The sequence below is a fragment of the Caretta caretta genome, chromosome 5 (genome assembly GCF_965140235.1).
Source record: "Caretta caretta isolate rCarCar2 chromosome 5, rCarCar1.hap1, whole genome shotgun sequence".
Classification (NCBI taxonomy): domain Eukaryota; kingdom Metazoa; phylum Chordata; order Testudines; family Cheloniidae; genus Caretta; species Caretta caretta.
This window is the reverse complement of record NC_134210.1, coordinates 21,948,974-21,975,429: the sequence shown is the minus strand read 5'-3', so window position 1 is coordinate 21,975,429 and position 26,456 is coordinate 21,948,974. Positions and strand designations below refer to the sequence as shown.

The 26,456-nt window shown below is 42.7% G+C and overlaps 1 protein-coding gene across 11 annotated transcripts in view; it reads right to left on the bottom strand.

Annotated features, from left to right (window-relative positions):
• NEDD4L (NEDD4 like E3 ubiquitin protein ligase) overlaps positions 1–26,456 on the bottom strand; it is a 367,521-nt gene that overhangs the window by 9,923 nt on the left and 331,142 nt on the right. For all 11 annotated transcript variants that reach the window (XM_048849463.2, XM_048849464.2, XM_048849465.2 and 8 more), the window contains 8 exons: positions 25,885–26,114; positions 22,186–22,307; positions 20,827–20,897; positions 18,265–18,360; positions 7,475–7,548; positions 3,848–3,908; positions 2,931–2,990; positions 2,300–2,407 (listed from right to left, as the gene is read on the bottom strand). In XM_048849463.2, the coding sequence (XP_048705420.1) occupies positions 2,300–2,407; positions 2,931–2,990; positions 3,848–3,908; positions 7,475–7,548; positions 18,265–18,360; positions 20,827–20,897; positions 22,186–22,307; positions 25,885–26,114 (822 nt within the window). The remainder of the gene's footprint in view (positions 1–2,299; positions 2,408–2,930; positions 2,991–3,847; positions 3,909–7,474; positions 7,549–18,264; positions 18,361–20,826; positions 20,898–22,185; positions 22,308–25,884; positions 26,115–26,456) is intronic.

Here is a 26,456-nt window from a genome sequence, read left to right as displayed (position 1 = left end):
ACCGCTTTTACTGACAGCAAAAACATCTCAATGTCCTTATCCAGCAAAACATATAGCTCCAGATTTATTTTTCATGCTTTATGTTCTAACCAAGTGTTCACATTTATTTAAGCTAACACTCCTGCCTTCCTGACAAAACAGCTCCATATTTAGCAAGTACAGGTGTATCTTGAAGTGAAAAATTAAGGAACGAGGCAAAGAATAAGATCTGTGAGAATCAAAATGACCGAGTAAACTGCTGAAGATGCAAAATCAAGCCAGTATCGTGGGTTAGCTCCCTATGCTGCTACGAACACCAGAGCAACACGTGAAAGGGAAACGAGATTGGGAGAGTGGAGGGAGAAGGTCAAAAAGGAGACACTCCTAAAACATTATGCGCAAAAGGATAACAGTAAAATTGAAGTGCTTATTGTCATTGCACTCCATATGTTTTATGAAAATATGTCTATAAGTGTAAATATAATGTAACTGGAATATGCTTTATGCAAAAGGTCTCTTGTAAGGTATCATTCCAAAGCTTATGATCTAGTAAGTTTGTGCATCCTATTTGTATGAATGTTATCATTCTTGTATCTGAAGCTAGAAATATGAAGTATTACTCCGAGGTCCTATTGTAATTATGCAAAGGGGTGGGCCATTAATGGTGGTTTAGAATCTTGATGGCTCCCATTGACCAGGACAATTGGTTGTAAATGGCTCTGTTTACTTGTAAGCCTTCCTTTGTTCCTGTGAGTCAGGCCGGAAAGAATGGAGGCTTTGGGTCTCACAGGACATGTGACCATGTCACCGGGTACTGGAATCCATCTTAAACCCGGTGCTTTTCTATTTAGAAGGAGAGGTGGGGATTCAGAGAGACAAAGGATTCCTGCCTTGTGCCAAAGCTATAAAAAGGGGGTGGAACAGAACAAAGGGGGCTGCCAGTCATGAGAAATCCCCTAGTTAAGAAGGAGTCTAATCTGTGAAAGAAGCTTATTGGAACATCCCTGAGTGTGAGATTTACCTGTATTCAGTTTCTTAAATGTATTAGGCTTAGACTTGCGTGTTTTCTTTTATTTAACTTGGTAACTTACTTTGTTCGGTCTGTTATTAATTGAAACCACTTAAATCCTACTCTTTATACTTTACTGATATACTGATCACTTTTGTTTATTAATTAACCCAGAGTAAGTGATTAATACCTGGGGGAACAAATAGCTGTGCATATCTCTCTATCAGTGTTACAGAGGGCGAACAATTTATGAGTTTACCCTGTATAAGCTTTATACAGAGTAAAATGGATTTATTTGGGGTTTGGATCCCACTGGGAGCTGGGTGTCTGGGTGCTGGAGATCGGTGACCTGTTGAGCAGTTTTTGGTTAAAGTCTGCAGCGTTGGGGGTATGGACCAGACCTGGGTCTGTGTTGCTGCAGGCTAGCATGTCTGGCTCGACAAGGCAGGCAAAGCTGGCAAAGAAAACGGACTCAGAGGTAATTCCAGCACATCAGGTGACAGTCCCAAGGGGGTCTCTGTGACTAAACCCATCACACTCATGTCTATACAAAGGGCTTTTGGGGGGAGGGGTGTGCTACAACAAGGCTAGCCTTAGGATGATTTAAATTGGGAGGAAGAATCAGTGCTGAAAGAAAGCAGCATGGAAAGAAACAGATGTGGCAGCAGATAGCAAATTAGAGCCGAGCTTGCTACGTGATAAACAAATCAAAAACAAAAAAAAAGTTACTTTGGGTTGTATGTGCAGAGGCATCAAATCTGGGGAAGAGTAAATACCCCCTCTCTACATGCCTATGATGCAACTCTACTTTTCATTATCAAGGAAATATTAAGAGAACTAAGTATGTGTAGCTAGGCTAATGATCACTGGGAGACACAATGACAGTATACAAATATGTGGAGAGCTTAAACAGCAATATTGGAAAGAAATAATTTCAAGCAGTAGAAGAGGGCAGAGCACAAAAAGGATAAAACAAAAAACCACACACACTCAGACCTGGTAGCCTGCTAAACAGGGTGACAGTACAAGCAGTCTGCTTTGGACGTAACTATCTTGAATAATTTTGTATAATCTGCAAACTCTGACAGAGTTCAACATATTCGTTAACGATCTGGAAAAGGGTCTGAACAGTAAAGTGGCAACCAACAAAAGAAGAATGGTAGTTATTATCCAGTGTGTGTAGAAGATACTGTTTGGTGTTTTCATGGAGAAAAAAACTCAGACTTCACACCAAAACATACTGTATCATAGAGTGCAGCATTCATCTCAGAAATAGAAGGATCATGAGAAGAGTGGGGTAAATAATATTACCTTCCAGTACCACTGGATGACAGGATGATTTGGGCAGTAACCATTCTTGTAGATTGTGTGTTGTCTCCAGTCGTTAACATCAACATCTCCAAGACCACACATTAATAACTAAGTATGGATGTAATTGTTAAGATGTTAATAGAAAATGGTGCACAAAGGAAAACACAATAGCTACACAAAACAGTCTTAGTCCCTCCCTCCGCTGTCTCCTTTTAAACTGCTAGGCCGTGCATATACAAATACAAAGGGAAGCTCCACTATCTCTAGTAGAGTTCCTGAAGAACGTTGACCTGTGCACTCCACTAAGATGAATGTAATTAGTATGTATGCTCAGTGGGACAGGGACCACATCCGTTGCTGAATCAGCAAGTTCTGAACATGCTTAAGTACCTAGCTCAATCTGTACAAATATGTTTGTTTGTCCCCCCCAATTTAATGAGAAGCACCTCTCTCAACTCTAGGTCATGATGATCTAAAACACACATTCACTAGACCAAATAATTAGAGAGAAAAATCTACCCGCTCCCTCAAATCCATTCACACACCATTCACTCCAGAAACTAGTATTTCTAAGAATAATGTGCAGTACTGATTTACTGTCTACAAAACAAAGTCATGTAAAGATACTAACCTCCAACTCATTTTCATCAAAAATTTTAATCAAGTCTATAGGAAGGAGTTCTGTGAATCCCTGAAAGAAAAACAAAACAAACCTAATGTCGTCTCAAAAATAGATTTATAATATCTGTTTTTCTTTTGGCTGACATTTCTTAATTTTAGAGCAAACTTCCTTAACATGAACATACACTTCCATACCAGATGGTGATTATTATATTGTGGCATGGAGATTTTATTTATTTGTTTTTTCAGACAAGGATTTTTCAGTTCAACAGGCCTATGGTGAGTAGAATTTCTGTCGGCTTCTAAAACCCAAACCACTATGTGGTTTCTGTAAGACTATGCATGAAATTATTCTTGTTCGTGAATTGATGGGAGGGAGGAACTGACTGAAGCCAGACACTTGGCCTTTGGTGCTCTGCAGTAGCAACCCTTGTAATTTTCTAGAAGCCAGAGCCTGAAAAATGTGCAGCAATGGATAGAACTGCAATGAAATTTGAAACACGCAAGGGAGAATTAAAGGTAGAATCTGTGGATCGCTGGGTTCCAGGATCCATGATTGCAGGGCAGTGTGGCACAGAAGTAATCGCTGCTGGCTGGGGAGGAAAAGAAGGGTTTTGAGAATGGAATATAGTTGGTGGTCACAATAGAAAGGTGATGTTAGGATCATCAGTTAGAAGTTCATGTTACTTAAAAGATTTTCAAGGCTTTAAAATTAAGTTGAAAGAGAATGAATATTACAGGAGAGGAGCCATAAAAGCATTTTCAGGATATTACTATTTTTTTCTAAACACTGTAGAATTTTGGGATCCTGCAAGATTTCCCACCCATAACTTTGAGGCCTGACAAGTCCATGCAAAAAAGATGAATCTTGCTCTACCACAATAAATTGAAAAGATTATTTGGCAGAAAACAACTGATGAAGCTTACCTCCAAGAAAGCGTTCATTTGTTTCTGAACTCTGTTTACAAACCTCCACTGGATGACTAAGCTACAGCAGATAAACAGAAATACTTTTATTAGAAGATATAAACAGAATGTTTAAAGATCTCACTATTCTAATGTTTTCAGTTTCTCATTTATAGCTTCAGTAATCATTCATCAAATACTGATATAAAATAAACAGAGCAAACGAAGGGAAAAATGCCTCCAATTTATGCTTGAGTTTGGATGTCTACTGAGCATAAGAATATGTGCATCTCTTCATTAACTGCTCAAATTTCCATGAGAAGACATGAGGTGGTGAAAAAAAATCACAGATGAGTATAAAAAATAGTAATCCCAATGAACAGCTTACATTTAAATGGCTTTGGATATATGTTTAAAAATCTTTAGATATGACTGTTCCACATCATTAGGAAGTTTGCACTAAAAGTACAGAAGTTAAATTAAATTAATCTTTTTTTTCCTATGGAGATTAAATTTATTTTAAGCAGAACATGGTGAAACAACTTGGTCTCTGATTGAAACAGCCTAGAAAATGCTAAGTTTTTTAAAAAATGGGACCTTCAAGGTAGACTAAGATACTTATTTATCCTTATTTTTTAGGCAACTAAAGAAATAGTCGGTCCTTCAAAAGCACGGAAACACCCAGGCGTTCCCAGTGAAGCCAGTCTAAGTTACTGACTCATTTAGATATTTAAATATGGACTTAAGGGCCTAACTTCAGGCACCCATTTTTAAAAGTCTTAGCTTGTATGTTTTATACATATAAAGTGAATTTGGGATAGTAAGTCATTCCACTAATTCAATTAAAAAGCAAAACTTCTGAATTTTGCCTACAGCCTGAATTTCCATTAGAAATTTTGTAGCTACTTGTTTTGTGACTGAAATCTATATTACTATTATGATTGCTTACCTTCGTACCATTATAAAAATTACTACTGCATTTTACTATATGAGTGGTCAAGAGAAGGTATACAATGTACTAATGGATTATTTAGGAAAAGTCAAACAATTCATTAAAAACAGAATTCATCTGAGTGTGATTTAGGACCAAAAGAATGAGAGTTTGGAACTTTTAACAATTTTCTACAGATTAAGTGAATTTATACAGAAATTATATCTACAGACAATAGCACTGATACATCCACCTGTGATAAAACAAGGAATTCAGCTTTTGGGAAGGGTTTTTTGTTTCTTTTTTTATTTAATTCTCCTAGGAAGGACTGTAAAATGATTTAAATAATCTGCAAACAATAGTCACTACTATATTTAAACAATCTATACTGCCAACAAGGTGTACTGAAACTCAAACATTTATGCCGCTTCTTTTCCAATACTCAATCACTTCTGCATTAACATTTTGTGTCTTTTTGAATAACACTTTAGAATTCCAATTCCTTCCGTACATTCACAAACACACTCTCTTGATTATTGTGAACATATAATTAATATAGGGTTCATTTAAGAAGTACATTTTAGTTATCAGGATTGTGAGGAGCTATTGGTTTGTATGTTTTATTTTTTGGTGGGTAGAGAAGGTGAGGAAGACAAAGGTGTAGTTTATATTTTCATACATATTAGCTTGAGTATTGTTAGTGTAATGGAGAATACAAATTATTTCCATGTACTGGGAGGAGTGGGGGCGGGAATCCCTGTGGAATTTTATGAAAGGATTTTTTAAGATATGCTATTTATTTCCATATAATGAGAGTACAACGAGGAAATGAGGACGTGTACAAGTAAAAGCTACCCATTCCGCATCTCTGAGAATAACTTGAATATGTGAGTCAACACAGGAAATACCTAGGTGCAAGCAGAATTCACTTGCGCAAACTTTCACAACACAGCCCTAGATTTTCAAGGAGCTTGTTAGGATATAGATATTCAGGCCTGTCTGTAAAGGCCTATACTCTAAGAATTTAGGTGTATTCTTATCACTAGTTATAGAGGTATAAAAGAATCAAAATCACTGTCTGGAGGTGTAAGGTCCTTCTCTTACTGTGACAGTCTGAGGCCCTGTGCTTAGCTAAGATCTTTGGCTAAGCAGCAGAGGCAGCCATAAGCTGGGAAGCGAATGGTCACATCCTCACATTCCAAACTAGTCACATTGAAATAAGGTGCTATTGGGCTGTTAGGAATACAATCCTGTCCTGATAGTGCCTATCACCTCCAGAGAAAGGGAAGTGCCTAGAAGATGAAAAAGGAAACTCAGTTTGATAGCATCCTGTCTGGCAAGAACTCACTTATCTATAGCTGGGATGTGAAATCCTCATTTCTTTGTTGTTCTATCACTGTAGTCCCCATTTCCCTATTGTTTGTCAGTATAATCTCTGTCTGGTTCTGTGATTGTTCCTGTCTGCTGTAGAAATTAATTTTGCTGGGTGTAAACTAATTAAGGTGGTGGGATATAATTGGTTAAATAATCACGTTACAATATGTTAGGATTGGCCAGTTAAATTTCAGTAAAATGATTGGTTAAGGTAGAGCTAAGCAGAACTCAAGTTTTACTACATAGTCTGCAGTCAGTCAGGAAGTGTGTGTGTGTGTGTGTGGGGGGGGGGGGAATGGGAACAGGGAATGGGGGTGGGGAAATTGGAATCATGTTTTGCTAAAAGGGGAAATGGGAACAGGGACACAGGTAAGGCTCTGTGGGGTCAGAGCTGGGAAGGAGGATACTAAGGAAGGAAACTGGAATTATGCTTGCTGGAAGTTCACCCCAATAAACATCGAATTGTTTGCACCTTTGGACTTCGGGTATTGTTGCTCTCTGTTCATGCGAGAAGAACCAGGGAAGTAAGTGGGTGAAGGAATAAGCCCCCTAATAGAGCTTTTCTTTATTGCTCATTATTAAGAAGAAAGAGAAAATAAATGTTTATAGCACCTAGTTTTGTGCGTCTGCAAACACAACAGTCAGGAAAAGTGACATGTCTTCAATCAAGTAAAAACAATTAGGCTTGTAGGTATATTTTAGATGTTAGCAGCAGCAACAGAAAAGAATTCATAAAAACAGAGGAGAAATGAGAATTTCTAATGGTTTTCCCAGGAGAGTCAGTCAGTACACTGGAAACCTGCCAACAATATAAAGTAAAAAAGTAGCAACTATTCCTTTTACAGGTTCCAGTTCAGTATGTTACTTAAGCATGTGCCTAACTCTCATGCATCTTGCTGAACTGTGACCAGAATGTTGAACAAAACATTTATAAAATACTACGCAAGTAAAAAGAGTTTTGTTTATGAGTGCTTGTTAATACATTAATCAGAGCTTTACTGTTTGCTAATTAGTATTAATAATGGCAAAACCCAGAATGGATAGATACCCAGTATTGAAAGTGCCACCTGCCAAAACATCAAGATGGCTTTTAATACATTCCATGCATTGGGTTGATTAGTCTTGGTTGTACTTTCTACAGTGATTAAAAATGATAAAACCCAAACCAGCAAAACACTAATACTCAGACAAACCATGTTAGTAAAAAAGATTTTTCTACTTAATGATCAGTTGTCTGTAGAATTTATGCTGCACACTGGAATATCGTAGCAGGTTAAGTTCCAAAAAGCATGCTACTACGGTTAGTTAGACTTTTTAATTAATACAATAAAGTATATACGTACTCAATATATTCCCTTTTGTTTTCATTTGTTACCATGATTTCTGACCCATTTGGCTTCAAATCGACTTGATATGTCTGTATTTTAAAAGACAAAACAAACCAAACAAACAGAACATGGAATTATTTCAGGAAATATATCTTTAAGATCTACTATCTTTGAATAGTGTGTTAAAAGTTCATTAGGAGACCGTTATTACATAAGTATCTGTTAAACTATTTTCTAATTCATAAGCCCTCTATAGATTTCAATGTATGTTAAAAAGTAACTAATATGTAGAAATAGCTAATGAGGCTTTTATACTGAGTGTCAAGATGTTTCATATTTAAAGCTAGCTAATCATTAGGACAGATTTCTGTACGGTCATTTATGAGCTTGCATTATGCACTGTATTGACTGTGAAGCAAATTTTGGATTACCACCGCACAACACTTGGGACAGCAAGCCTGCTATGGTGGCTATCTTCCAGCAACACAAAGCTGCTACAGTGTCAGCTTAACTGGCTGGGGTAGTATTTCTCCAGCATGGGCAAACCCCTGGGTAGTACAGGGAGCAGTGTCCAGGGGTAAAAGAAAATGAGTGCTGGGGCCATGGGTTGCTTTAACTTATGCTAGGGACTGGTCCAGTCTGTGGAGGGAACAGGATTGGGGGCTATAAAGGTGGCACTTTTACCCTCTGCATCTACTGAACTGCCTACTACCACACCAGAGTCTGGGTCATTCTCCTTCCGTCTCCATTCACGAATGTCCCCTCTTCCCATGCAGAAAAGGGGATATCATTCACTACCATGGCTCCATCTCCCCTTCTCCAGATTCTGTATGGGGGGGGTTTATTTCACATGGCTGGGGTCGCTAAACGGGTGAAGTCTGACTGGTGGGTGACGTCTGAGTGGTGGGTTACACACATCATTCCCTGTGGAGCTTAGATGAGAAAAACACAGTCCAGGCTGTATGCTCTTTTCTATGGAGCCTCCCCTTTGAGGTGGTGCCAGAGCAAGAGGGTGCCCCTGGAATCTATGCAGATCTGAGGCGCCCACTACAAATGAAATCTCCTTTAGTGGTTCATTAATACTGAATTGTTTAGCAGGAGGGACATTATCAGAACACTAGGTCAGAGTATGAAGAATCATTTGGATAATGAACACGTTACAGTTTTGGCAAAATGTGGAACAGCTATCTCAAGATCTAGACAAGTATTTTCAAGAATTTTAAAAGTTAGCAGACAGCATAATAATCAGAGAAACTTTGATTTGGAAAAGCGCACCACCACGAAGCAGATTAGAAGATTTTGTAAAGCAGAAAAACCATGAGCACAGAATTCTAAAGAACGTTTCTGATGATTATATAATTCTGCTAGAAAGTGAAGTAACCTAGATGGGGAAAAAAGTATTAAGACTGAAAGCAATTTACTGTATTTGTTTGCCACTTACTCATTGGTAGATCCTTTAAAACAAGAAATGTCAAAATTTACAGTAAACTAAAATAGATGCAAACAATGATCTGAGGAAAATAAAACTGACAAACAAGAGTTCAACAAAAGTTACTCTGGATGAGCACTGCATAAGCCAGAGAATGGGATCTTTTAATTAAAGAATGGAATGGCAGATTGAGCACAAGATGAGCTGTAAAACAACATATGCCCCTTAGCAGCAGCTGCAAAGGAAAAAAATAAAAACAGTATATTTGTCATGAAAGCGAATACAATGTCTTCAGGCTGGTCTCCAGATTCCTGACTAACACATGGGAACAGCCAAACAAGTCCCTGAGAGAACCCTCTGAAGTACTAGTCCGAGTTCACATTATGCTGGAACTGGACTCTAGGTATTTATTCAGAATCTGTGACTACACCTACAGTGCAAACATAAGCTTTGATTTGCTCCTGCAGTGCAGGATGTCCATTTGGTCTGGACAGTCTCTATGTAAAAGAATAAATGGACACAAATCAGACGTCAAGAATTATAACATTCAAAAACTAGTTGGAGAACACTTCAATCTCTCTGGTCACTCGATTACAGACCTAAAAGTTGCAATTCTCCAACAAAAAAACTTCAAAAACAGACTCCAAACAAGAGACTGCTGAATTGGAATTAATTTGCAAACTGGATACTATTAACGTAGGCTTGAATAGAGACTGGGAGTGCATGGGTCATTACACAAAGTAAAACTATTTCCCCATGTTTATTTCCCCCCCTCCACCCCCTACTGTTCCTCAGGGTATGTCTACACTACGGAATAAGGTCGAATTTATAGAAGTCGGTTTTTTAGAAATCGGTTTTATAAATTCGAGTGTGTGTGTCCCCACAGAAAATGCTCTAAGTGCATTAAGTGCATTAACTCGGCGGAGCGCTTCCACAGTACCGAGGCAAGCGTCGACTTCCGGAGCGTTGCACTGTGGGTAGCTATCCCACAGTTCCCGCAGTCTCCGCTGCCCATTGGAATTCTGGGTTGAGATCCCAATGCCTGATGGGGCTAAAACATTGTCGCGGGTGGTTCTGGGTACATATCGTCAGCCTCCCGTTCCCTCCCTCCCCCCGTGAAAGCAAGGGCAGACAATCATTTCGCGCCTTTTTTCCTGAGTTACCTGTGCAGACGCCATACCACAGCAAGCATGGAGCCCGCTCAGGTAACCGTCACCCTATGTCTCCTGGGTGCTGGCAGACGCGGTACGGCTTTGCTGCACAGTAGCAGTAACCCCTTGCCTTCTGGCAGCAGACGGTGCAATACGACTGGTAGTCGTCCTCATCGTGTCCGAGGTGCTCCTGGCCGCGTCGGCTGGGAGCGCCTGGGCAGACATGGGCGCAGGGACTACATTTGGAGTGACTTGACCAGGTCATTCTCTTTAGTCCTGCAGTCAGTCCTATTGAACCGTCTTATGGTGAGCAGGCAGGCGATACGGACTGCTAGCAGTCGTACTGTACCATCTTCTGCCAGGCAGGCAAGAGATGAGGATTGCTAGCAGTCGTATTGCACCATCTTCTGCCAGGCAGGCAAGAGATGGGGATGGCTAGCAGGCGTACTGTACCATCTTCTGCCGAGCAGCCATGAGATGTGGATGGCATGCAGTCCTTCTGCACCGTCTGCTGCCAGCCAAAGATGTAAAAGATAGATGGAGTGGGTCAAAACAAGAAATAGACCAGATTTGTTTTGTACTCATTTGCCTCCTCCCCTGTCTAGGGGACTCATTCCTCTAGGTCACACTGCAGTCACTCACAGAGAAGGTGCAGCGAGGTAAATCTAGCCATGTATCAATCAGAGGCCAGGCTAACCTCCTTGTTCCAATAACAACGATAACTTAGGTGCACCATTTCTTATTGGAACCCTCCGTGCAGTCCTGCCTGAAATACTCCTTGATGTACAGGCACCCCCTTTGTTGATTTTAGCTCCCTGAAGCCAACCCTGTAAGCCGTGTCGTCAGTCGCCCCTCCCTCCGTCAGAGCAACGGCAGACAATCGTTCCGCGCCTTTTTTCTGTGCGGACGCCATACCACGGCAAGCATGGAGCCCGCTCAGCTCACTTTGGCAATTAGGAGCACATTAACCACCACACGCATTATTCAGCAGTATATGCAGCACCAGAACATGGCAACGCGATACCGGGCGAGGAGGCGACGTCAGCGCGGTCCCGTGAGTGATCAGGACATGGACACAGATTTCTCTGAAAGCATGGGCCCTGACAATGCATGCATCATGGTGCTAATGGGGCAGGTTCATGCTGTGGAACGCCGATTCTGGGCTCGGGAAACAAGCACAGACTGGTGGGACCGCATAGTGTTGCAGGTCTGGGACGATTCCCAGTGGCTACGAAACTTTCGCATGCGTAAGGGCACTTTCATGGAACTTTGTGACTTGCTTTCCCCTGTCCTGAAGCGCATGAATACCAAGATGAGAGCAGCCCTCACAGTTGAGAAGCGAGTGGCGATAGCCCTGTGGAAGCTTGCAACGCCAGACAGCTACCGGTCAGTTGGGAATCAATTTGGAGTGGGCAAATCTACTGTGGGGGCTGCTGTGATGCAAGTAGCCCACGCAATCAAAGATCTGCTGATATCAAGGGTAGTGACCCTGGGAAATGTGCAGGTCATAGTGGATGGCTTTGCTGCAATGGGATTCCCTAACTGTGGTGGGGCTATAGATGGAACCCATATCCCTATCTTGGCACCGGAGCACCAAGCCGCCGAGTACATAAACCGCAAGGGGTACTTTTCGATAGTGCTGCAAGCTCTGGTGGATCACAAGGGACGTTTCACCAACATCAACGTGGGATGGCCGGGAAAGGTGCATGATGCTCGCATCTTCAGGAACTCTGGTCTGTTTCAAAAGCTGCAGGAAGGGACTTTATTCCCAGACCAGAAAATAACTGTTGGGGATGTTGAAATGCCTATATGTATCCTTGGGGACCCAGCCTACCCCTTAATGCCATGGCTCATGAAGCCGTACACAGGCAGCCTGGACAGTGGTCAGGAGCTGTTCAACTACAGGCTGAGCAAGTGCAGAATGGTGGTAGAATGTGCATTTGGACGTTTAAAGGCGCGCTGGTGCAGTTTATTGACTCGCTTAGACCTCAGCGAAACCAATATTCCCACTGTTATTACTGCTTGCTGTGTGCTCCACAATATCTGTGAGAGTAAGGGGGAGACGTTTATGGCGGGGTGGGAGGTTGAGGCAAATCGCCTGGCTGCTGGTTACGCGCAGCCAGACACCAGGGCGGTTAGAAGAGCACAGGAGGGCGCGGTACGCATCAGAGAAGCTTTGAAAAACAGTTTCATGACTGGCCAGGCTACAGTGTGAAAGTTCTGTTTGTTTCTCCTTGATGAACCCCCCCGCCCCTTGGTTCACTCTACTTCCCTGTAAGCTAACCACCCTCCCCTCCTCCCTTTAATCATTGCTTGCAGAGCCAATAAAGTCATTGCTGCTTCACAGTCATGCATTCGTTATTCATTCATCACACAAATAGGGGGATGACTACCAAGGTATCCCAGGAGGGGTGGTGGAGGAGGGAAGGAAAATGCCACACAGCACTTTAAGCACAGCACTTTAAAAGTTTACAACTTTAAAATTTATTGAATGACAGCCTTCTTTTTTTTGGGCAATCCTCTGTGGGGGAATGGCTGGTTGGCCGGAGGCCTCCCCACCGTGTTCTTGGGCGTCTGGGTGTGGAGGCTATGGAACTTGGGGAGGAGGGCGGTTGGTTACAGAGGGGCTGCAGTGGCAGTCTGTGCTCCAGCTGCCTTTGCTGCAGCTCAACCATACACTGGAGCATACTGGTTTGGTCCTGCAGCAGCCTCAGCATTGAATCCTGCCTCCTCTCATCACGCTGCCGCCACATTTGAGCTTCAGCCCTGTCTTCAGCCCGCCACTTACTCTCTTCAGCCCGCCACTTACTCTCTTCAGCCCTCCACCTCTCCTCCCGGTCATTTTGTGCTTTCCTGCACTCTGACATTATTTGCCTCCACGCATTCGTCTGTGCTCTGTCAGTGTGGGAGGACAGCATGAGCTCGGAGAACATTTCATCGCGAGTGCGTTTTTTTTTCTTTCTAAGCTTCACTAGCCTCTGGGAAGGAGAAGATCCTGTGATCATTGAAACACATGCAGCTGGTGGAGAAAAAAAAAGGGACAGCGGTATTTAAAAAGACACATTTTATAAAACAGTGGCTACACTCTTTCAGGGTAAACCTTGAAAGTTAACATTACATACATAGCACATGTGCTTTCGTTACAAGGTCGCATTTTGCCTCCTCCCACCGCGTGAACGGATTTTGGTTGAATGCCAGCAAACATACACTGCAATGCTTTGTTCTACAGTGATTCCCCAGTACGTGTTGCTGGCCTGGAGTGGTAAAGTGTCCTACCATGAAGGACGAAATAAGGCTGCCCTCCCCAGAAACCTTTTGCAAAGGCAGAACCGCAAATGCCAGGGCAAAGTAATCCTTTCACATGCTTGCTTTTAAACCATGTATAGCATTTTAAAAGGTACACTCACCAGAGGTCCCTTCTCCGCCTGCTGAGTCCAGGAGGCAGCCTTGGGTGGGTTCGGGGGGTACTGGCTCCAGGTCTAGGGTGAGAAACAGTTCCTGGCTGTCGGGAAAACCGGTTTCTCCGCTTGCTTGCTGTGAGCTATCTACAACCTCCTCCTCATCATCTTCTTCGTCCCCAAAACCTACTTCTGTATTGCCTCCATCTCCATTGAAGGAGTCAAACAACACGGCTGGGGTAGTGGTGGCTGAACCCCCTAAAATGGCATGCAGCTCATCATAGAAGCGGCATGTTTGGGGCTCTGACCCAGAGCGGCCGTTCGCCTCTCTGGTTTTCTGGTAGGCTTGCCTCAGCTCCTTCAGTTTCACGCGGCACTGCTTCGGGTCCCTGTTATGGCCTCTGTCCTTCATGCCCTGGGAGATTTTCAGAAAGGTTTTGGCATTTCGAAAACTGGAACGGAGTTCTGATAGCACGGATTCCTCTCCCCAAACAGCGATCAGATCCCGTACCTCCCGTTCAGTCCATGCTGGAGCTCTTTTGCGATTCTGGGACTCCATCATGGTCACCTCTGCTGATGAGCTCTGCATGGTCACCTGCAGCTTGCCACGCTGGCCAAACAGGAAATGAGATTCAAAAGTTCGCGGTTCTTTTCCTGTCTACCTGGCCAGTGCATCTGAGTTGAGAGCGCTGTCCAGAGCGGTCAGAATGGAGCACTCTGGGATAGCTCCCGGAGGCCAATACCATCGAATTGTGTCCACAGTACCCCAAATTCGAGCCGGCAACGTCGATTTAAGCGCTAATCCACTTGTCAGGGGTGGAGTAAGGAAATCGATTTTAAGAGCCCTTTAAGTCGAAATAAAGGGCTTCATTGTGTGGACGGGTGCAGGTTTAAATCGATTTAACGCTGCTAAATTCGATCTAAAGTCCTAGTGTAGACCAGGGCTCAGAGGTTCTTGTCAACTGCTGGAAATGGCCCACCTTGATTATCACAACAAAAGGTTCCCACCCCCACGCCCCAGCTCTCCTGCTGGTAATAGCTCACCTTAAGTGATCACTCTCCTTACAGTTTTCAGAGTAGCAGCTGTGTTAGTCTGTATTTGCAAAAAGAAAAGGAGTACTAGTGGCACCTTAGAGACTAACCAATTTATTTGAGCATAAGCTTTCGTGAGCTACAGCTTATGCTTATGCTCAAATAAATTGGTTAGTCTCTAAGGCCACTAGTACTCCTTTTCCCCTTACAGTGTGTATGGTAACACCCATTGTTTCATGTTCTCTATGTACATAAATCTCCCCACTGTATTTTCCACTGAATGCATCCGATGAAGTGAGCTGTAGCTCACGAAAGCTTATGCTCAAATAAATTTGTTAGCCTCTAAGGTGCCACAAGTCCTCCTTTTCTTTTTGCGGATACAGACTAACACGGCTGCTACTCTGAAATTTGGTCTAGGATTCATCTTAAGGGAGACAAAGGATGAAAGGCACTGGTTGACTTTAAGCTGCTGTTCTGCTCCTGGCAATTTCTACTGCCACATCCTGAAATCTAGTTCTACTGGTGGAACCCATGAAGTGAATCTAGCCCATGTTAGGTACAACCTTGTACTTCACTCTCAGCATCTTCATTTCAGAAGTCACCAGTAACTGGGGACACAATAAACTAAGTACCTAGTAAAATGGTGCTGAGAAAAGAGAGATTTGATAAAAACTATCACCAACATGGGACGGACACACACGCAGAGCACAGAGACTCCCAGCTATGCAATACCTGAAGGTCAGAGAAGACAACAAAAGAAAATCACAAATAAAAGAACAGCTTTAGCCTCCTGGTCAAAGGGGATAAAGATATCCAGATCCCAGACACAAATCATAGAATCATAGAATATCGGGTTGGAAGGGACCTCAGGAGGTCATCTAGTCCAACCCCCTGCTCAAAAGCAGGACCTATCCCCAATTAAATCATCCCAGCCAGGGCTTTGTCAAGCCTGACCGTAAAAACTTCTAAGGAAGGAGATTCCACCACCTCCCTAGGCAACGCATTCCAGTGTTTCACCACCATCCTAGTGAAAAAGTTTTTTCTAATATCCAACCTAAACCTCCCCCACTGCAACTTGAGACCATTACTCCTTGTCCTGTATGGCATCCAGGAAGAGGCAGGATTTTGTTGCTGTTTTGTTCCCATCACCAGAAGCTACATTGCATTTAGACAATAAGAAACAATCTCAGAGCCATTATGGGTTCTGAATGTAGCACAGCGTCCTTTCATTTTATGTTCTTGAAAGGAGGCTCCCCAGCACGTCACATATTTATAATAGCCACCCCATGGATTTCCTGCCTTGTTTGTAAGAACTATCAAAATCCTCCCCCTGTTGTTCATTAAAGGAGAAAGAACAGATGTTTGAAATTCTATTACTGTTCTTCACTTCTTGCATATTTTTGGTCTATGTATATAGAACAAAAACATCAAGGACAATAGCAAATTCAGGAAGCAAAGATGTCTCCCGCTCTGGTATACACAACTTCCTTAAGGATTTCATCCAGTCACTTACACAAGGAGATTCTCAGGGAGCTAGTTCCTCAGAGCACTTCGGTGCGATACAGTGAAATCAACTATTGGAGAAAATTTGGGCTGTTGTGTTGTCATCTAACACATATGCTACCTTCTAAAGGCTTTTGCAGCAAAAGGAGCTGTCAGCATTTTGCCTAGTTGTGAGTTTCATTAGTCTCTGGCTGAGCTGTGATTCCTCAGTCCCATAACAGGTCCCATACTCCCTTACCAATGACCTGCTTCCATTTATACCTTTTGGGGGAAGCAAGAAGTATCCTTCCTTTTGAAATTCCTTGTTTACCATTCCTAACCCCAGTCTACTGCAGTCAGACTGGAAATACTCCTGTACGTGCCACTGCTCCTTGTGGGATTTCTCTGCATTAATGTGGGGAGTCTACCAGTCTCAAAGTTGAGAGGGAAAGTAGTAGACCAGAAGGAAGGGGAATGTTTTCAATTCTACCATTGCAGAAAGGAGGTGATGCGACAAATCAGGCAACACCACCCCTCCACCACTCCCAAATGACATGGATACTGGCTGGCCCCAGGAGAGGCACCAAAGAGAGATGGACTGCTGGCCAGACGGTGGGACTGGAGGTAGTCAGGTGGGGAAAACAGCAGGGGGTGGGGGAGAAAGAAAAGAAATGGATGCCCAACCTGGCCTGTATCTCTCTTCCCCCACCACCCAGGAGTTGAGGAAGTTCCTGCCCTATGTGGCTCTCCCAGAGGCTATATGGGATGCAGGGGGTAGCTGGGAGGACCCTGGCCTGAGTCTCTCTCTAGCCCTCTGCACCCCTCTGGGAAATGTGGGAGCTCTGGCCTTTGTGGTGCCCCAAGTGGAAGGGGAGGAGGGAATGGACTGATGGGGCCAGATACTAGTCTAAGTGTGCGTGGGGGAGACTTGTAGGGGGAGACTTGTGGAGGGAGTGCGGAAGCCTGATCCAGTTCCTGCTCCATGTACTGCCCCCAGCAGGCATCTTGTGCCACTAAGGCAGTGTGCTGAGTGTGGGGGAAGGGAATCCAACCTAGTTCCTTTCCCCTTTCCTTGCCACAACTATTCTGTTAGCTTCCAGGCACTCCCAAGTAGCCTGTGCTGCCTTGGCAGTGGTGGAACATTTAAGGGGGTGGGGTAGCGGGGCCTGGGCCAGCCCCCATGGGGGGCAGGGAGGGAGCACTGACCAGCCCCGCTCTGCCCCCAGCCACAGCTCAACACCCGGCTGCAGCCCCGGCTGCTGGCCCACTCTGTGGCCTAGCCGCGGCTCCGTTCCCAGCCCCGGCTGCGGCTCCACTCCCAGTACTAGCCGTCATTCACCCCTGGCTGTAGCTTCGTTCCCAGACCCAACCCCAGAACCTCCCACAGCTGTGGCCCCAGCCTCGGCCCCATTACCCCTGTCCATACCCCCCCACCCCAAACTCCAGGAGGGGGGAGGGAGGAGAGCACTTCTGAAAACTTTGGGAACCACTACCTTAGAACATTCGTGGTGTTTAGTTACTTTGGCAGGCTGCCAGAGTTTTCCTGACAAATGTAAGTGAGAGACAGAAAATAGTGATTTTTAACAGTTTCTCAGCAAAGGCTTAACGGAATTTCATGGGACAAAGAAATGGCACTTTGGTAGCCTCAGGGTGGGTCCCCCTGCGAATATCAAAGGCCTGCTGCAAATATAGGTGGTGGAAGAGCTTCTAAAACGAATGTCACAAGAATCTTTTATAATGGAGAATGTTAGGCAATGTAAAAATAGCATTTGCTACCAGCTCCCCCAAGAATAAGTTGGTTGTTCTTGATCTAGTTCATTTTCAATAGTGTGTATACAGTAAAAACAAACGCCATCTTCACTTGGCACCTTAATTGGCAGTCTGATCACAGAGCCCAAAGTCTGCATAGGGCATCAAGACACCTACTCTTTCACTCCAGAAGTGGTCCCTCCAGAACAAAAGCTGAGGAACTTTTCTAGCACAGTGTTGGAGAAGAGCTTGTGTACACCACTTCTTCCCATACAGTTTGTATGAGAGGATTGCTATTTAGTGCCCTCCTGGCCACTGGGCCTGAATGGACTTACTTATGGAACTTTCCCATAGTCTCAGCTGACCCCTGGAGAAAGGAGTCCAGGATCGGAAGCCTGCGTGGCAGTTGGCAGCACTAACCATTAACACTTGAAAGTTCTGATTGAGTTCCCAAACCACAAATACTGCCCAGTATTAGTGAATGTTTGGCAGTAACTGACAAGTAAAGAAGAAGGAAAGGTAAGTTTGAAATCTTTGTTTTCTTTTTTAGTAACTGATACATACCTGTCCAAAGTTTTCCTCATCTATGCAAAACATGAGATCCAGCTCCGTAGGGTCATTTTCCAGGATCCATTTCAAAGAGTTATAATATTCACTATCCTGTAGTAACAGACCAGGTTACGATTAAGCACTCTTTGAAAATGCGTACATTATTGTTTACTTGACATTACATGCTATAGGCTATAAATATAAAAACCAATAAACTGAAATTAGAGCTCTAGAAATAATTAAAATGGACTGCAATCTCTCACATTTCTTATCTGATTGTACAGTCTTCCTTTTCATTTTGGTACAGCTATAACAAAGTGGAAATCAGATAGTTTGCATTATTAATTTACATTATTCCTGAATACTATATTTTCTATGTTCACACTCATGACTGTGTTATTTATACAAAAATAAATCAAATTAAAATGGTCTGTAACAGCCCAGTAGTATCATTTCATTCCAAGGCAAAGCTGATACCAATTTATTAAGTTGCTTTATTAAGCTGAAAAAATCCATCAACTACTAGATGCCTACTGTTTCCCTGGATGGTTCATATCCTCAACTTCTCCTAGATTTACAATGAAAGAGTGAGCCAACAGGAGAGAAAAAACAAAACAAAAAGAATAGTGAAAACGGCACCTGCAAAGGTGATCAAAAATTAAGGTTTCCAATTACAAGAGGCAAAAAAAGTAAGTGAAAAGTTTGTTATTAACTCAGAATCAGATCAGAACAGGGTTTGTTCATTGGACTGAACAAGTGACAAGCAAACTCCAGTGAGCATGACAAAGACAGTGGGAGGAGGAGGAGCACAGATCAAGCAGCTGAACGGCGTTTTTAAAGCAGTGCATTCACGGTCATGTGTCACTGATCGAAAAATACCCGTGACACTCTAGACACCAACAAAGATCAACTGCATCTTGCTCCTCTCCCATGGAACAAACTGTTGAGAAGACCAAGAAGAGTTGTTGTAGAACTAAGAACTAGTCAGGCAGCATCGGTTTTACATCTGGTTGCAGGAATAACAGAAATGATCCAGGGGGATTATCAAGACCTTGAACCCCATCCCATGGTAAGGGGTGGGGGGGGAATTGGGTAAGGGGCAGGGAGTCCCGGGGGGCAGTCAGGGGACAGGGAGCAGGGGGTGGTTGGATAGGCATGGGAGTCCCGGGGGGGCCTGTCAGAGGGCAGGGGTGTGTATAGGGGTTGGGGCAGTCAGGGGACAAGGAGCAAGGGGGATTGGATGGGTCGGGGGTTCTGAAGGGGGCAGTCAGGGGGCAGGAAGTGGGAGAGGGCAGATAGGGTCTGTGTCTAGGGTGGGGGGACTTGCAGAGTGATCTCCCACCTCTGCGGCCTGTGCTCTCCACTGCCATGCTAGACATTTATTGACATTGTGCAAAATTTTTCAGAATTTTTGTTCTTTTGGCGCAGAATTCCCTCAGTAAAAATGTAAGTCACAGAGATAATTGTCCTGCTCTAGTCACAGAGGTAACTGTCCTGGGTTAGGCCTCAGCTAGAGCATTGTGTCGAATTCCTGATGCCACTCTTTACGAAAGATGTGTTTAAACTGCCTAGAGCCCAGAAAGAACAACAAAAATGATAAAAAGGCTTAGGGAACAAGACCTGTGAGGAAAGGATAACAAAAACTGAGCAAGTTTCATCTTGAAAAAAGACATCTGAGGAGAAACCTGATAACAGTCTTCAAATACGTTAAGAGGATGGTGACCAATTGCCCTCCATGTCCACTGAAGCTAGGTCAAGAAGTAATGGACTTAATCTGAAGCAAGGGAGATATAGATGAGATATTAGGAAAATCTTTCTAACTATAAGAGTAGTTAAGCTGTAGAACAGGCTGCCAAAGGAGGCTGTGGAATCCCCATCACTGGAGGTTTTTCAGAACAGGTGGGACTAAAACCTGTCAGGGCTGGTCTAGCTTTATTTGGTCTGGCCTCATCACAGGAGACTGGACTTGATGGCCTCTCAAGGTCCCTTTCAGCCTTACATTTCTATGATTCTATATGCCTGCCCATTGGTCTACTTAGTTTTGGAAGGGAAAGGAGGAAGCAGAAAGTCTACAGCATAAATAAGAAAACAAAAAAGCACCTCAAGTTGTTTTTCTAATTGACCTATTTTTCCCCATAATTTTAATGGATTACGCCTAAAATCACTATCTTGGCAGACACAAAAGTACATCTATTAAAAAATAAGAAATGTTCCCCAAGTTCTCACCGCTCTAACTTGTGTTTGCCACAATGTAGTTTATTAGAAGTATTAGCTTTTACAATTTCCCCAGAGAAGAAACTCATGTAATTGACAACACTAAGAAGTTATTTGCAGTGTTGTTGTAGCCGTTTTGGCCCCAGAATATGAGAGCGAGAAGGTGGATGAGGTAATATATTTTATTAGACCAGTTTCTGTTGGTGAAAGAGACAAACTTTTGAGCTCCAAGAGCCAGACCTGAAGAAGAGCTCTGTGGAGTACAAAAGCTTGTATCTCTCACCAACAGAAGTTGATCCAATAACAGATATTACCTTGCCCACCGTGTCACTCAACACTAATAAGTTTTAAGTGTTCACTTACCACTGACTCCATGTCTTTCAGTGTTATTTGTTTCCCTAGCATCATCTTATAAAAAGGCCTGATGAAGAAGCCTGAAAAAAACAACCCGAAGAGGCACAAGTAAATAGATTGACTCAGCAAATAATAACACTGCTAAAACCAGCACTCTTTCACACCTTTCAATGTCCCAAGGAAAGAATACGGAGAGAATTAGAAAAGAAAAAAATACCACATTGATATCAGATTAGCAAGTGTAAAACAAAAAATTATAATCAGCAGCCACTGCAGTGTAATATATCCTAGCAGTAACAGTACAAGCATAGGACATTTCTTGGGGATTAACAATCAGCTAAGAGAGATGACATCCTGAAGTGAAGCCAGGGGGCCGTTCATTAACCACAGCCACTCATTACAACAGTCCCTTGGAAGTGTCCTGTGTTACTGTTGTCATTAAAACTGATCACTATCCCTAGCCTTCCACAACAATCCACCCAGCATCCACATCCACTGTCATTCTTACAGAGTCCTTGGGAGAAAATGAGTTGAAATAGCACTCCAACTGCAGCAGCTGCACAGAAAACCCATATTTTAGTATTATGTATTGCCTCAAGGTTATGATGTAGCTTGCGGCAATTCCAATTATTAATTTGTTAGAGGATAAAATCATTCAGGCAGTGGAGGAAAGAGAGCGTAACCTCCACTATTCTGCTCTACCCACCATAGGTCAAGGCATAGAATAGATTTGTTCCGGTTTAAAAAAGCATCATATTGCTTTAGCTTGCCAATGGCAAAGAAATTGCCCTCTGTTAACACAGATACAACTGCTTAAGTCAACACGACTTTCCCATCTTTTCTGTAAGCACAGAGGACCAGTTCTCCACTCCATGGCAACAGATTTATGGCAGTGTAACTATCAATGGAGCTACAATGTAAAAGAGATGTAAAAGTCTGGAGAATTTAGGTCCAAGGGTTGAGCTCCCAATTTATGAGGTGCCATTCTGCTCTGTGAAGTTGCATGGTTTATTGTGCCTTAGTGACTCCAGATAAAATGGACTCAGTTTAGAAAGAGTCATCTTTATAATTGCATGCTTATTTCAGGATCCCAAGGTCAACCTGGAATATTTCTCTCTCACACCACACCAGTAATAAAAGATTCTACAGATCAAATTATATCCTCACTGCCACTTGTGCAACCTCACAGCCTTCAGCTGTGGCTGATTTGAACATAGGAAGCAATTCTGTAGGTGATGCGCTAACAGGAACAGAATGCAGCTCACTCTCCTTTACCTATGCAGGCTCTGCAAGGGCTCACAGGAGTAAAAGTCAATAAAAATGACACATGCCATAACAACATTTATTATTATTTTTTTTTAAACTCACCATCTAATAGCTTCCCATGAAACACTGCCAGGCCAGCAACTCGTCCAATAAATGTGAAATAGGACAGATGATCTTCATTACAAAGACCTGAATTGGGATTAATCTGAAGGGTATAGTTGTCCCTTTTTTTTTTTGAAGAGAAAAAAAAAAACTGTTTAAATAATCAAGTAGTTGACTTCAGATACATTAATAAGCAATTTGACTTTGGGCCATCTATTTTCTATTTCTGCAGTCAAGTAGGTCAGTATTTAAATTTGTCTGTGTGCCTTAGCTGCTGCATTTTACAGATTGCTTACTGGGGTGAGGGAGTCAAAACTGTATTGTTAGGAATGTAAGAATCACCATACCAGAAGTGACTGACATTGCCACTTGTGTGATACCTGTCTCCAAGTGTGGTGAATGCAGGATAGGTGAGAATGGCATTACACCCTATTCTCCACCGTGCACCACTTCACCACAGGAAAAATGTTATTTTTCTTAAATATGTAATACCTCTATAGCCTTCACCAGATGACCAAACTGAGGCATGTACAAACACAGAAAAGGACATAGTCCTTGTTCTGAAGGGTTTATAGTCTAAGACATGACTTGAGCGAGTGATCAGGTTATGCCATGCAGCGCAAGGACTGCTGCTGCTGCGATTTTATCATTCCTGTCGCTAAACCTAACAGCCAATACTATTCTTATTCATATAAATGTCTAATTGTTTAAAAAAAATCTTAACATCGAGATGGGCCATTGGCACCACAGCAACCTTGAGAATGAAGTGAGAATGTTCTTTCACCCAGTCTGTATGCTGGGGGAAAAGAAGGGCACAAGGACAAATAAGAGGAGAGCTGTAAAATGATGACACATGAACAGAAAATAATACATTGCTACGATAAACACAATGATCACATGACTGTTGCCATGTGGCTGTTCACAATGTGAGTCCTGAACTCTCTGGCTGACAAAAGTAAAAATATAAAAGCAAAACTCCCATTGACTTCAACAGAACCAGGCTTTTACCCGAGAGCACTTAATATGACTATCTCTAGGAGTGTCCTCTTGTGGGCACATTGAATAGCACTGAGGGTATGACTACACCGCAATGTAAGCCCGTGCTTAAGCCTGGGCTCAAGCCTAACCCCCCTTGTGTCTACACTATTATTATGCTAACCCAGAGCTTGGATCCACGGTCCCAGGACATGGACCCAGGGTCCCAGGACCCTGCAGGGCTGAGGGTCTGAGCTCAAGTTAAGCCACGACCTGGTTCTGAGCTCTATTGCTTTGCAGTGTAGATGCGGCCTCGCTTGACTTGGGTTCCAGGAGTCAGCTGGAAGTATCTCAATTCCATGGGACAATTTCCTTTGTCCTCTCTTTCTGAACAATCTGAAATCCACACTTTTAAAAACAGAAGCCAATTCTTCTGATCACCGATCTGCAAGCACATTATCAGAGAGCCTCCTGTTTTGCAAATCGATCAAGCCTTTTGCAAAGCAAGCTGCTTCCTGCATGTTGAGCAGTAAAGATTTCCCACAGTGCACCACAGTCCTAGGGCTATGGCAGCCATATTTCGGTGTGTGTGTGGGGGGGAAGAGTAGGGACTCTGGGATATGGTTACTTTGACTCAGGTCTGTGCACTGCAGTGTGGTTCCCAGAGCCCTAGGTTCAAGCACGGGTGAGAAAAGTCTTAAAATATGGTTAAAATACAACATAGATGCTGAAGCCCAGGGTTTCCTATCATGGGTCAACTGATTTGAGTCCCACTAACCCTGGGTTTACACTGCAGCGTAGACATACCCTGACTGGCTCAGAAAAGAGCCTTGTATAGTTCCCCTTCATCGAAGGAAACGTTGCTGTGAGGACAAGCCTTTGAAAAAACTAGTGAAGGGAGAGGGAAATGTAAAAGAAGGTGGAAATGCAAGAGATCCTCAGGGGTGCAAGGTTCCCTGGCACCTGAGTCATAGCCAGAATTCCACCCAGGACCGGCTCTAGGCACCAAGCATGTGCGTGGGGTGGCACAATTCCAGGGGCGGTTGCGCTCTCGGAGCTTGGGGCGGCTAATTTTTTGCTTGGGGCAGCAAAAAAAACCTAGAGCTGGCCCTGATTCCACCTCTGAACAATACAGATTCTAATGATTAAGCCTGGGAGAGAACTAGAACTAAGAATACAGTACTTGCCAAATTTGCTATAAAGTCATTGTGCTAATACGACAATGGATTTATTAAAAAACCCACAAAACCATGGATAGATGCTACCTAGTTTATGTTCTTCAGACTGAATACAAATGCTCCCCAACTTACGCAATCGTTCAGTTCCGGAACACATTGCGTAACTCAAATTTTGGGTAAGTCAGAAACGTATACCCAACCATTATGCAAAAAAACCAACAAAACAAAAAAAACCCACCTCCTATTTCTAGCTTATGTAACTTTTTCTGTAAGTGCGGATTTGCGTAAGTCGGGTCTTGCGTACAGATATACAGGGGAGTGCCTGTATATCTTGTAAGAGTTAAACAGTAATGTGATCCACACAGCAATGGGGGACTGAATGACTACACTAATAGGTAAGTGATACTTTGGAAATATGAGTATTTCCAAGCATGAATTCTAAATTCATTTTATTACCACAATGTTAGGGGGAAAAAATAAGCTTCCTAGCAGCATAGGTTAAAAATGTCATCTGTAATGATTTCTCATTCCTGTTTTTAATGACAATTCTCACTTCAGTGGGATTTCTTGTTACTCTTTTTCTGCCAAATTGAATTTAAAACTTAAATAGTTTTTGTTTAAAATATTCATGCATTATTGCATATATCCAATGAATGAAAAGGACCTTTTCAAAGGCAAAAACGTTTCTGCAGCACTTTGAACTAGTCATATATTTTACAACCTTGTGCTTCTTATACACAAAAATAGAACGCTCCTTTGCAAGTTGTGCAATTGTTTAAAAAGAAAAGAAAAGAGAAGCTGATACACAGAATAAGGAATTTCTTGTTTATACAGTTCATCTCCTTTACAGCCTACTCAACACTTTTATTGGAAAAAAGTAGTGAACTCGATATTGACACCAAACACAGAAAGCACTGCCTGCAATAAACAAATCAATCTTTAACCACTGTATTAGTAGTTAAGTACATAACATGACATTACATAAAGGCACTTTGAGCACAAGGGACAGCTTCTCATTTACACTGATCTGGCAACATAAACGGGCCTTACAATGAGTGTAAATGTAATTCACTCCCACTTTAAGGCCCGTTTATAGTGCCAGAGTTGTGTAAAGGGTCGTTAGTGTAAACGAGAAGCTGGCCCACGAGAGCTGAATTTCAACCCAAACCCCAGAACTTGAAATGAGCAACAACCATGCATTGTATTGGGAGTGACATAAAATGAGCCCCTTCTCTTGTACCATTCCTTTCACTACTGCTAGCTAGTCGCACAAATGCCTACAGTATGTTGCCTTGCAAAACGATGTGGAACATTTACAAAACAATGAAAGTTGCCAAATAGATCACAGCTGCAGTTTCATTTCAGAAGGTTTCCTGGAATAAGTAACAAACCACAGTATAGAGAGAGACATTTTACACTGGTCTTGGTTAAAGAACTTAAAAGTACATCCCAAAGGAAAATCTAAGGGCTCTACTACATAACATTTTTTTCTATCCAAATACTAATCTGGATCACTTACAATGGAAATATTTTAATGGACACTTACGTTGCTGAATATTCAAAGAGTCCATAATAAGGATTAAACATCTCCTTAGACAACAGGAAGAACCATTCTCTGGCCACGCCTCCATAGTCAAGTCCTTTTTCTGACTCAAATTCAATCCAGAGTCTAGCTTTTAGTACATCAGACCTCTTCACAGACATGATTCTTCTATAGGATTCCTCAAAAATATTATTTCTGTGTAGTTTCATCTCAAATCTGTTTGGTATATCAGCCTACACGAAAGGAGAAATGTCGATCTGAATGCATAGCCTACACATCATTGCTAGCGGTATTAAGATGACAGCATAGAGCAGTGAGTAACCCAGCTAAGGAATCAAAGGTTTCTCCAGCACCCTGTTTTCCAGAGCTTCACCCCCTCTATAAGACGGTAGCCTACTATTGTGTCTAGAAATTTTCAACTACCTTCAGGTATAAGTCTGGGCCAGCTCCATTGTAATGGCTCAAAGGTTTCCATCCTATTCTGCATATTAAAGAAAATTAGTCAACAGAAGAAGACAAATAGCAAAAAAGCAAAGGAGAAGTAAGAATGTGTGTGTGGAATAAGCAGAATGAAA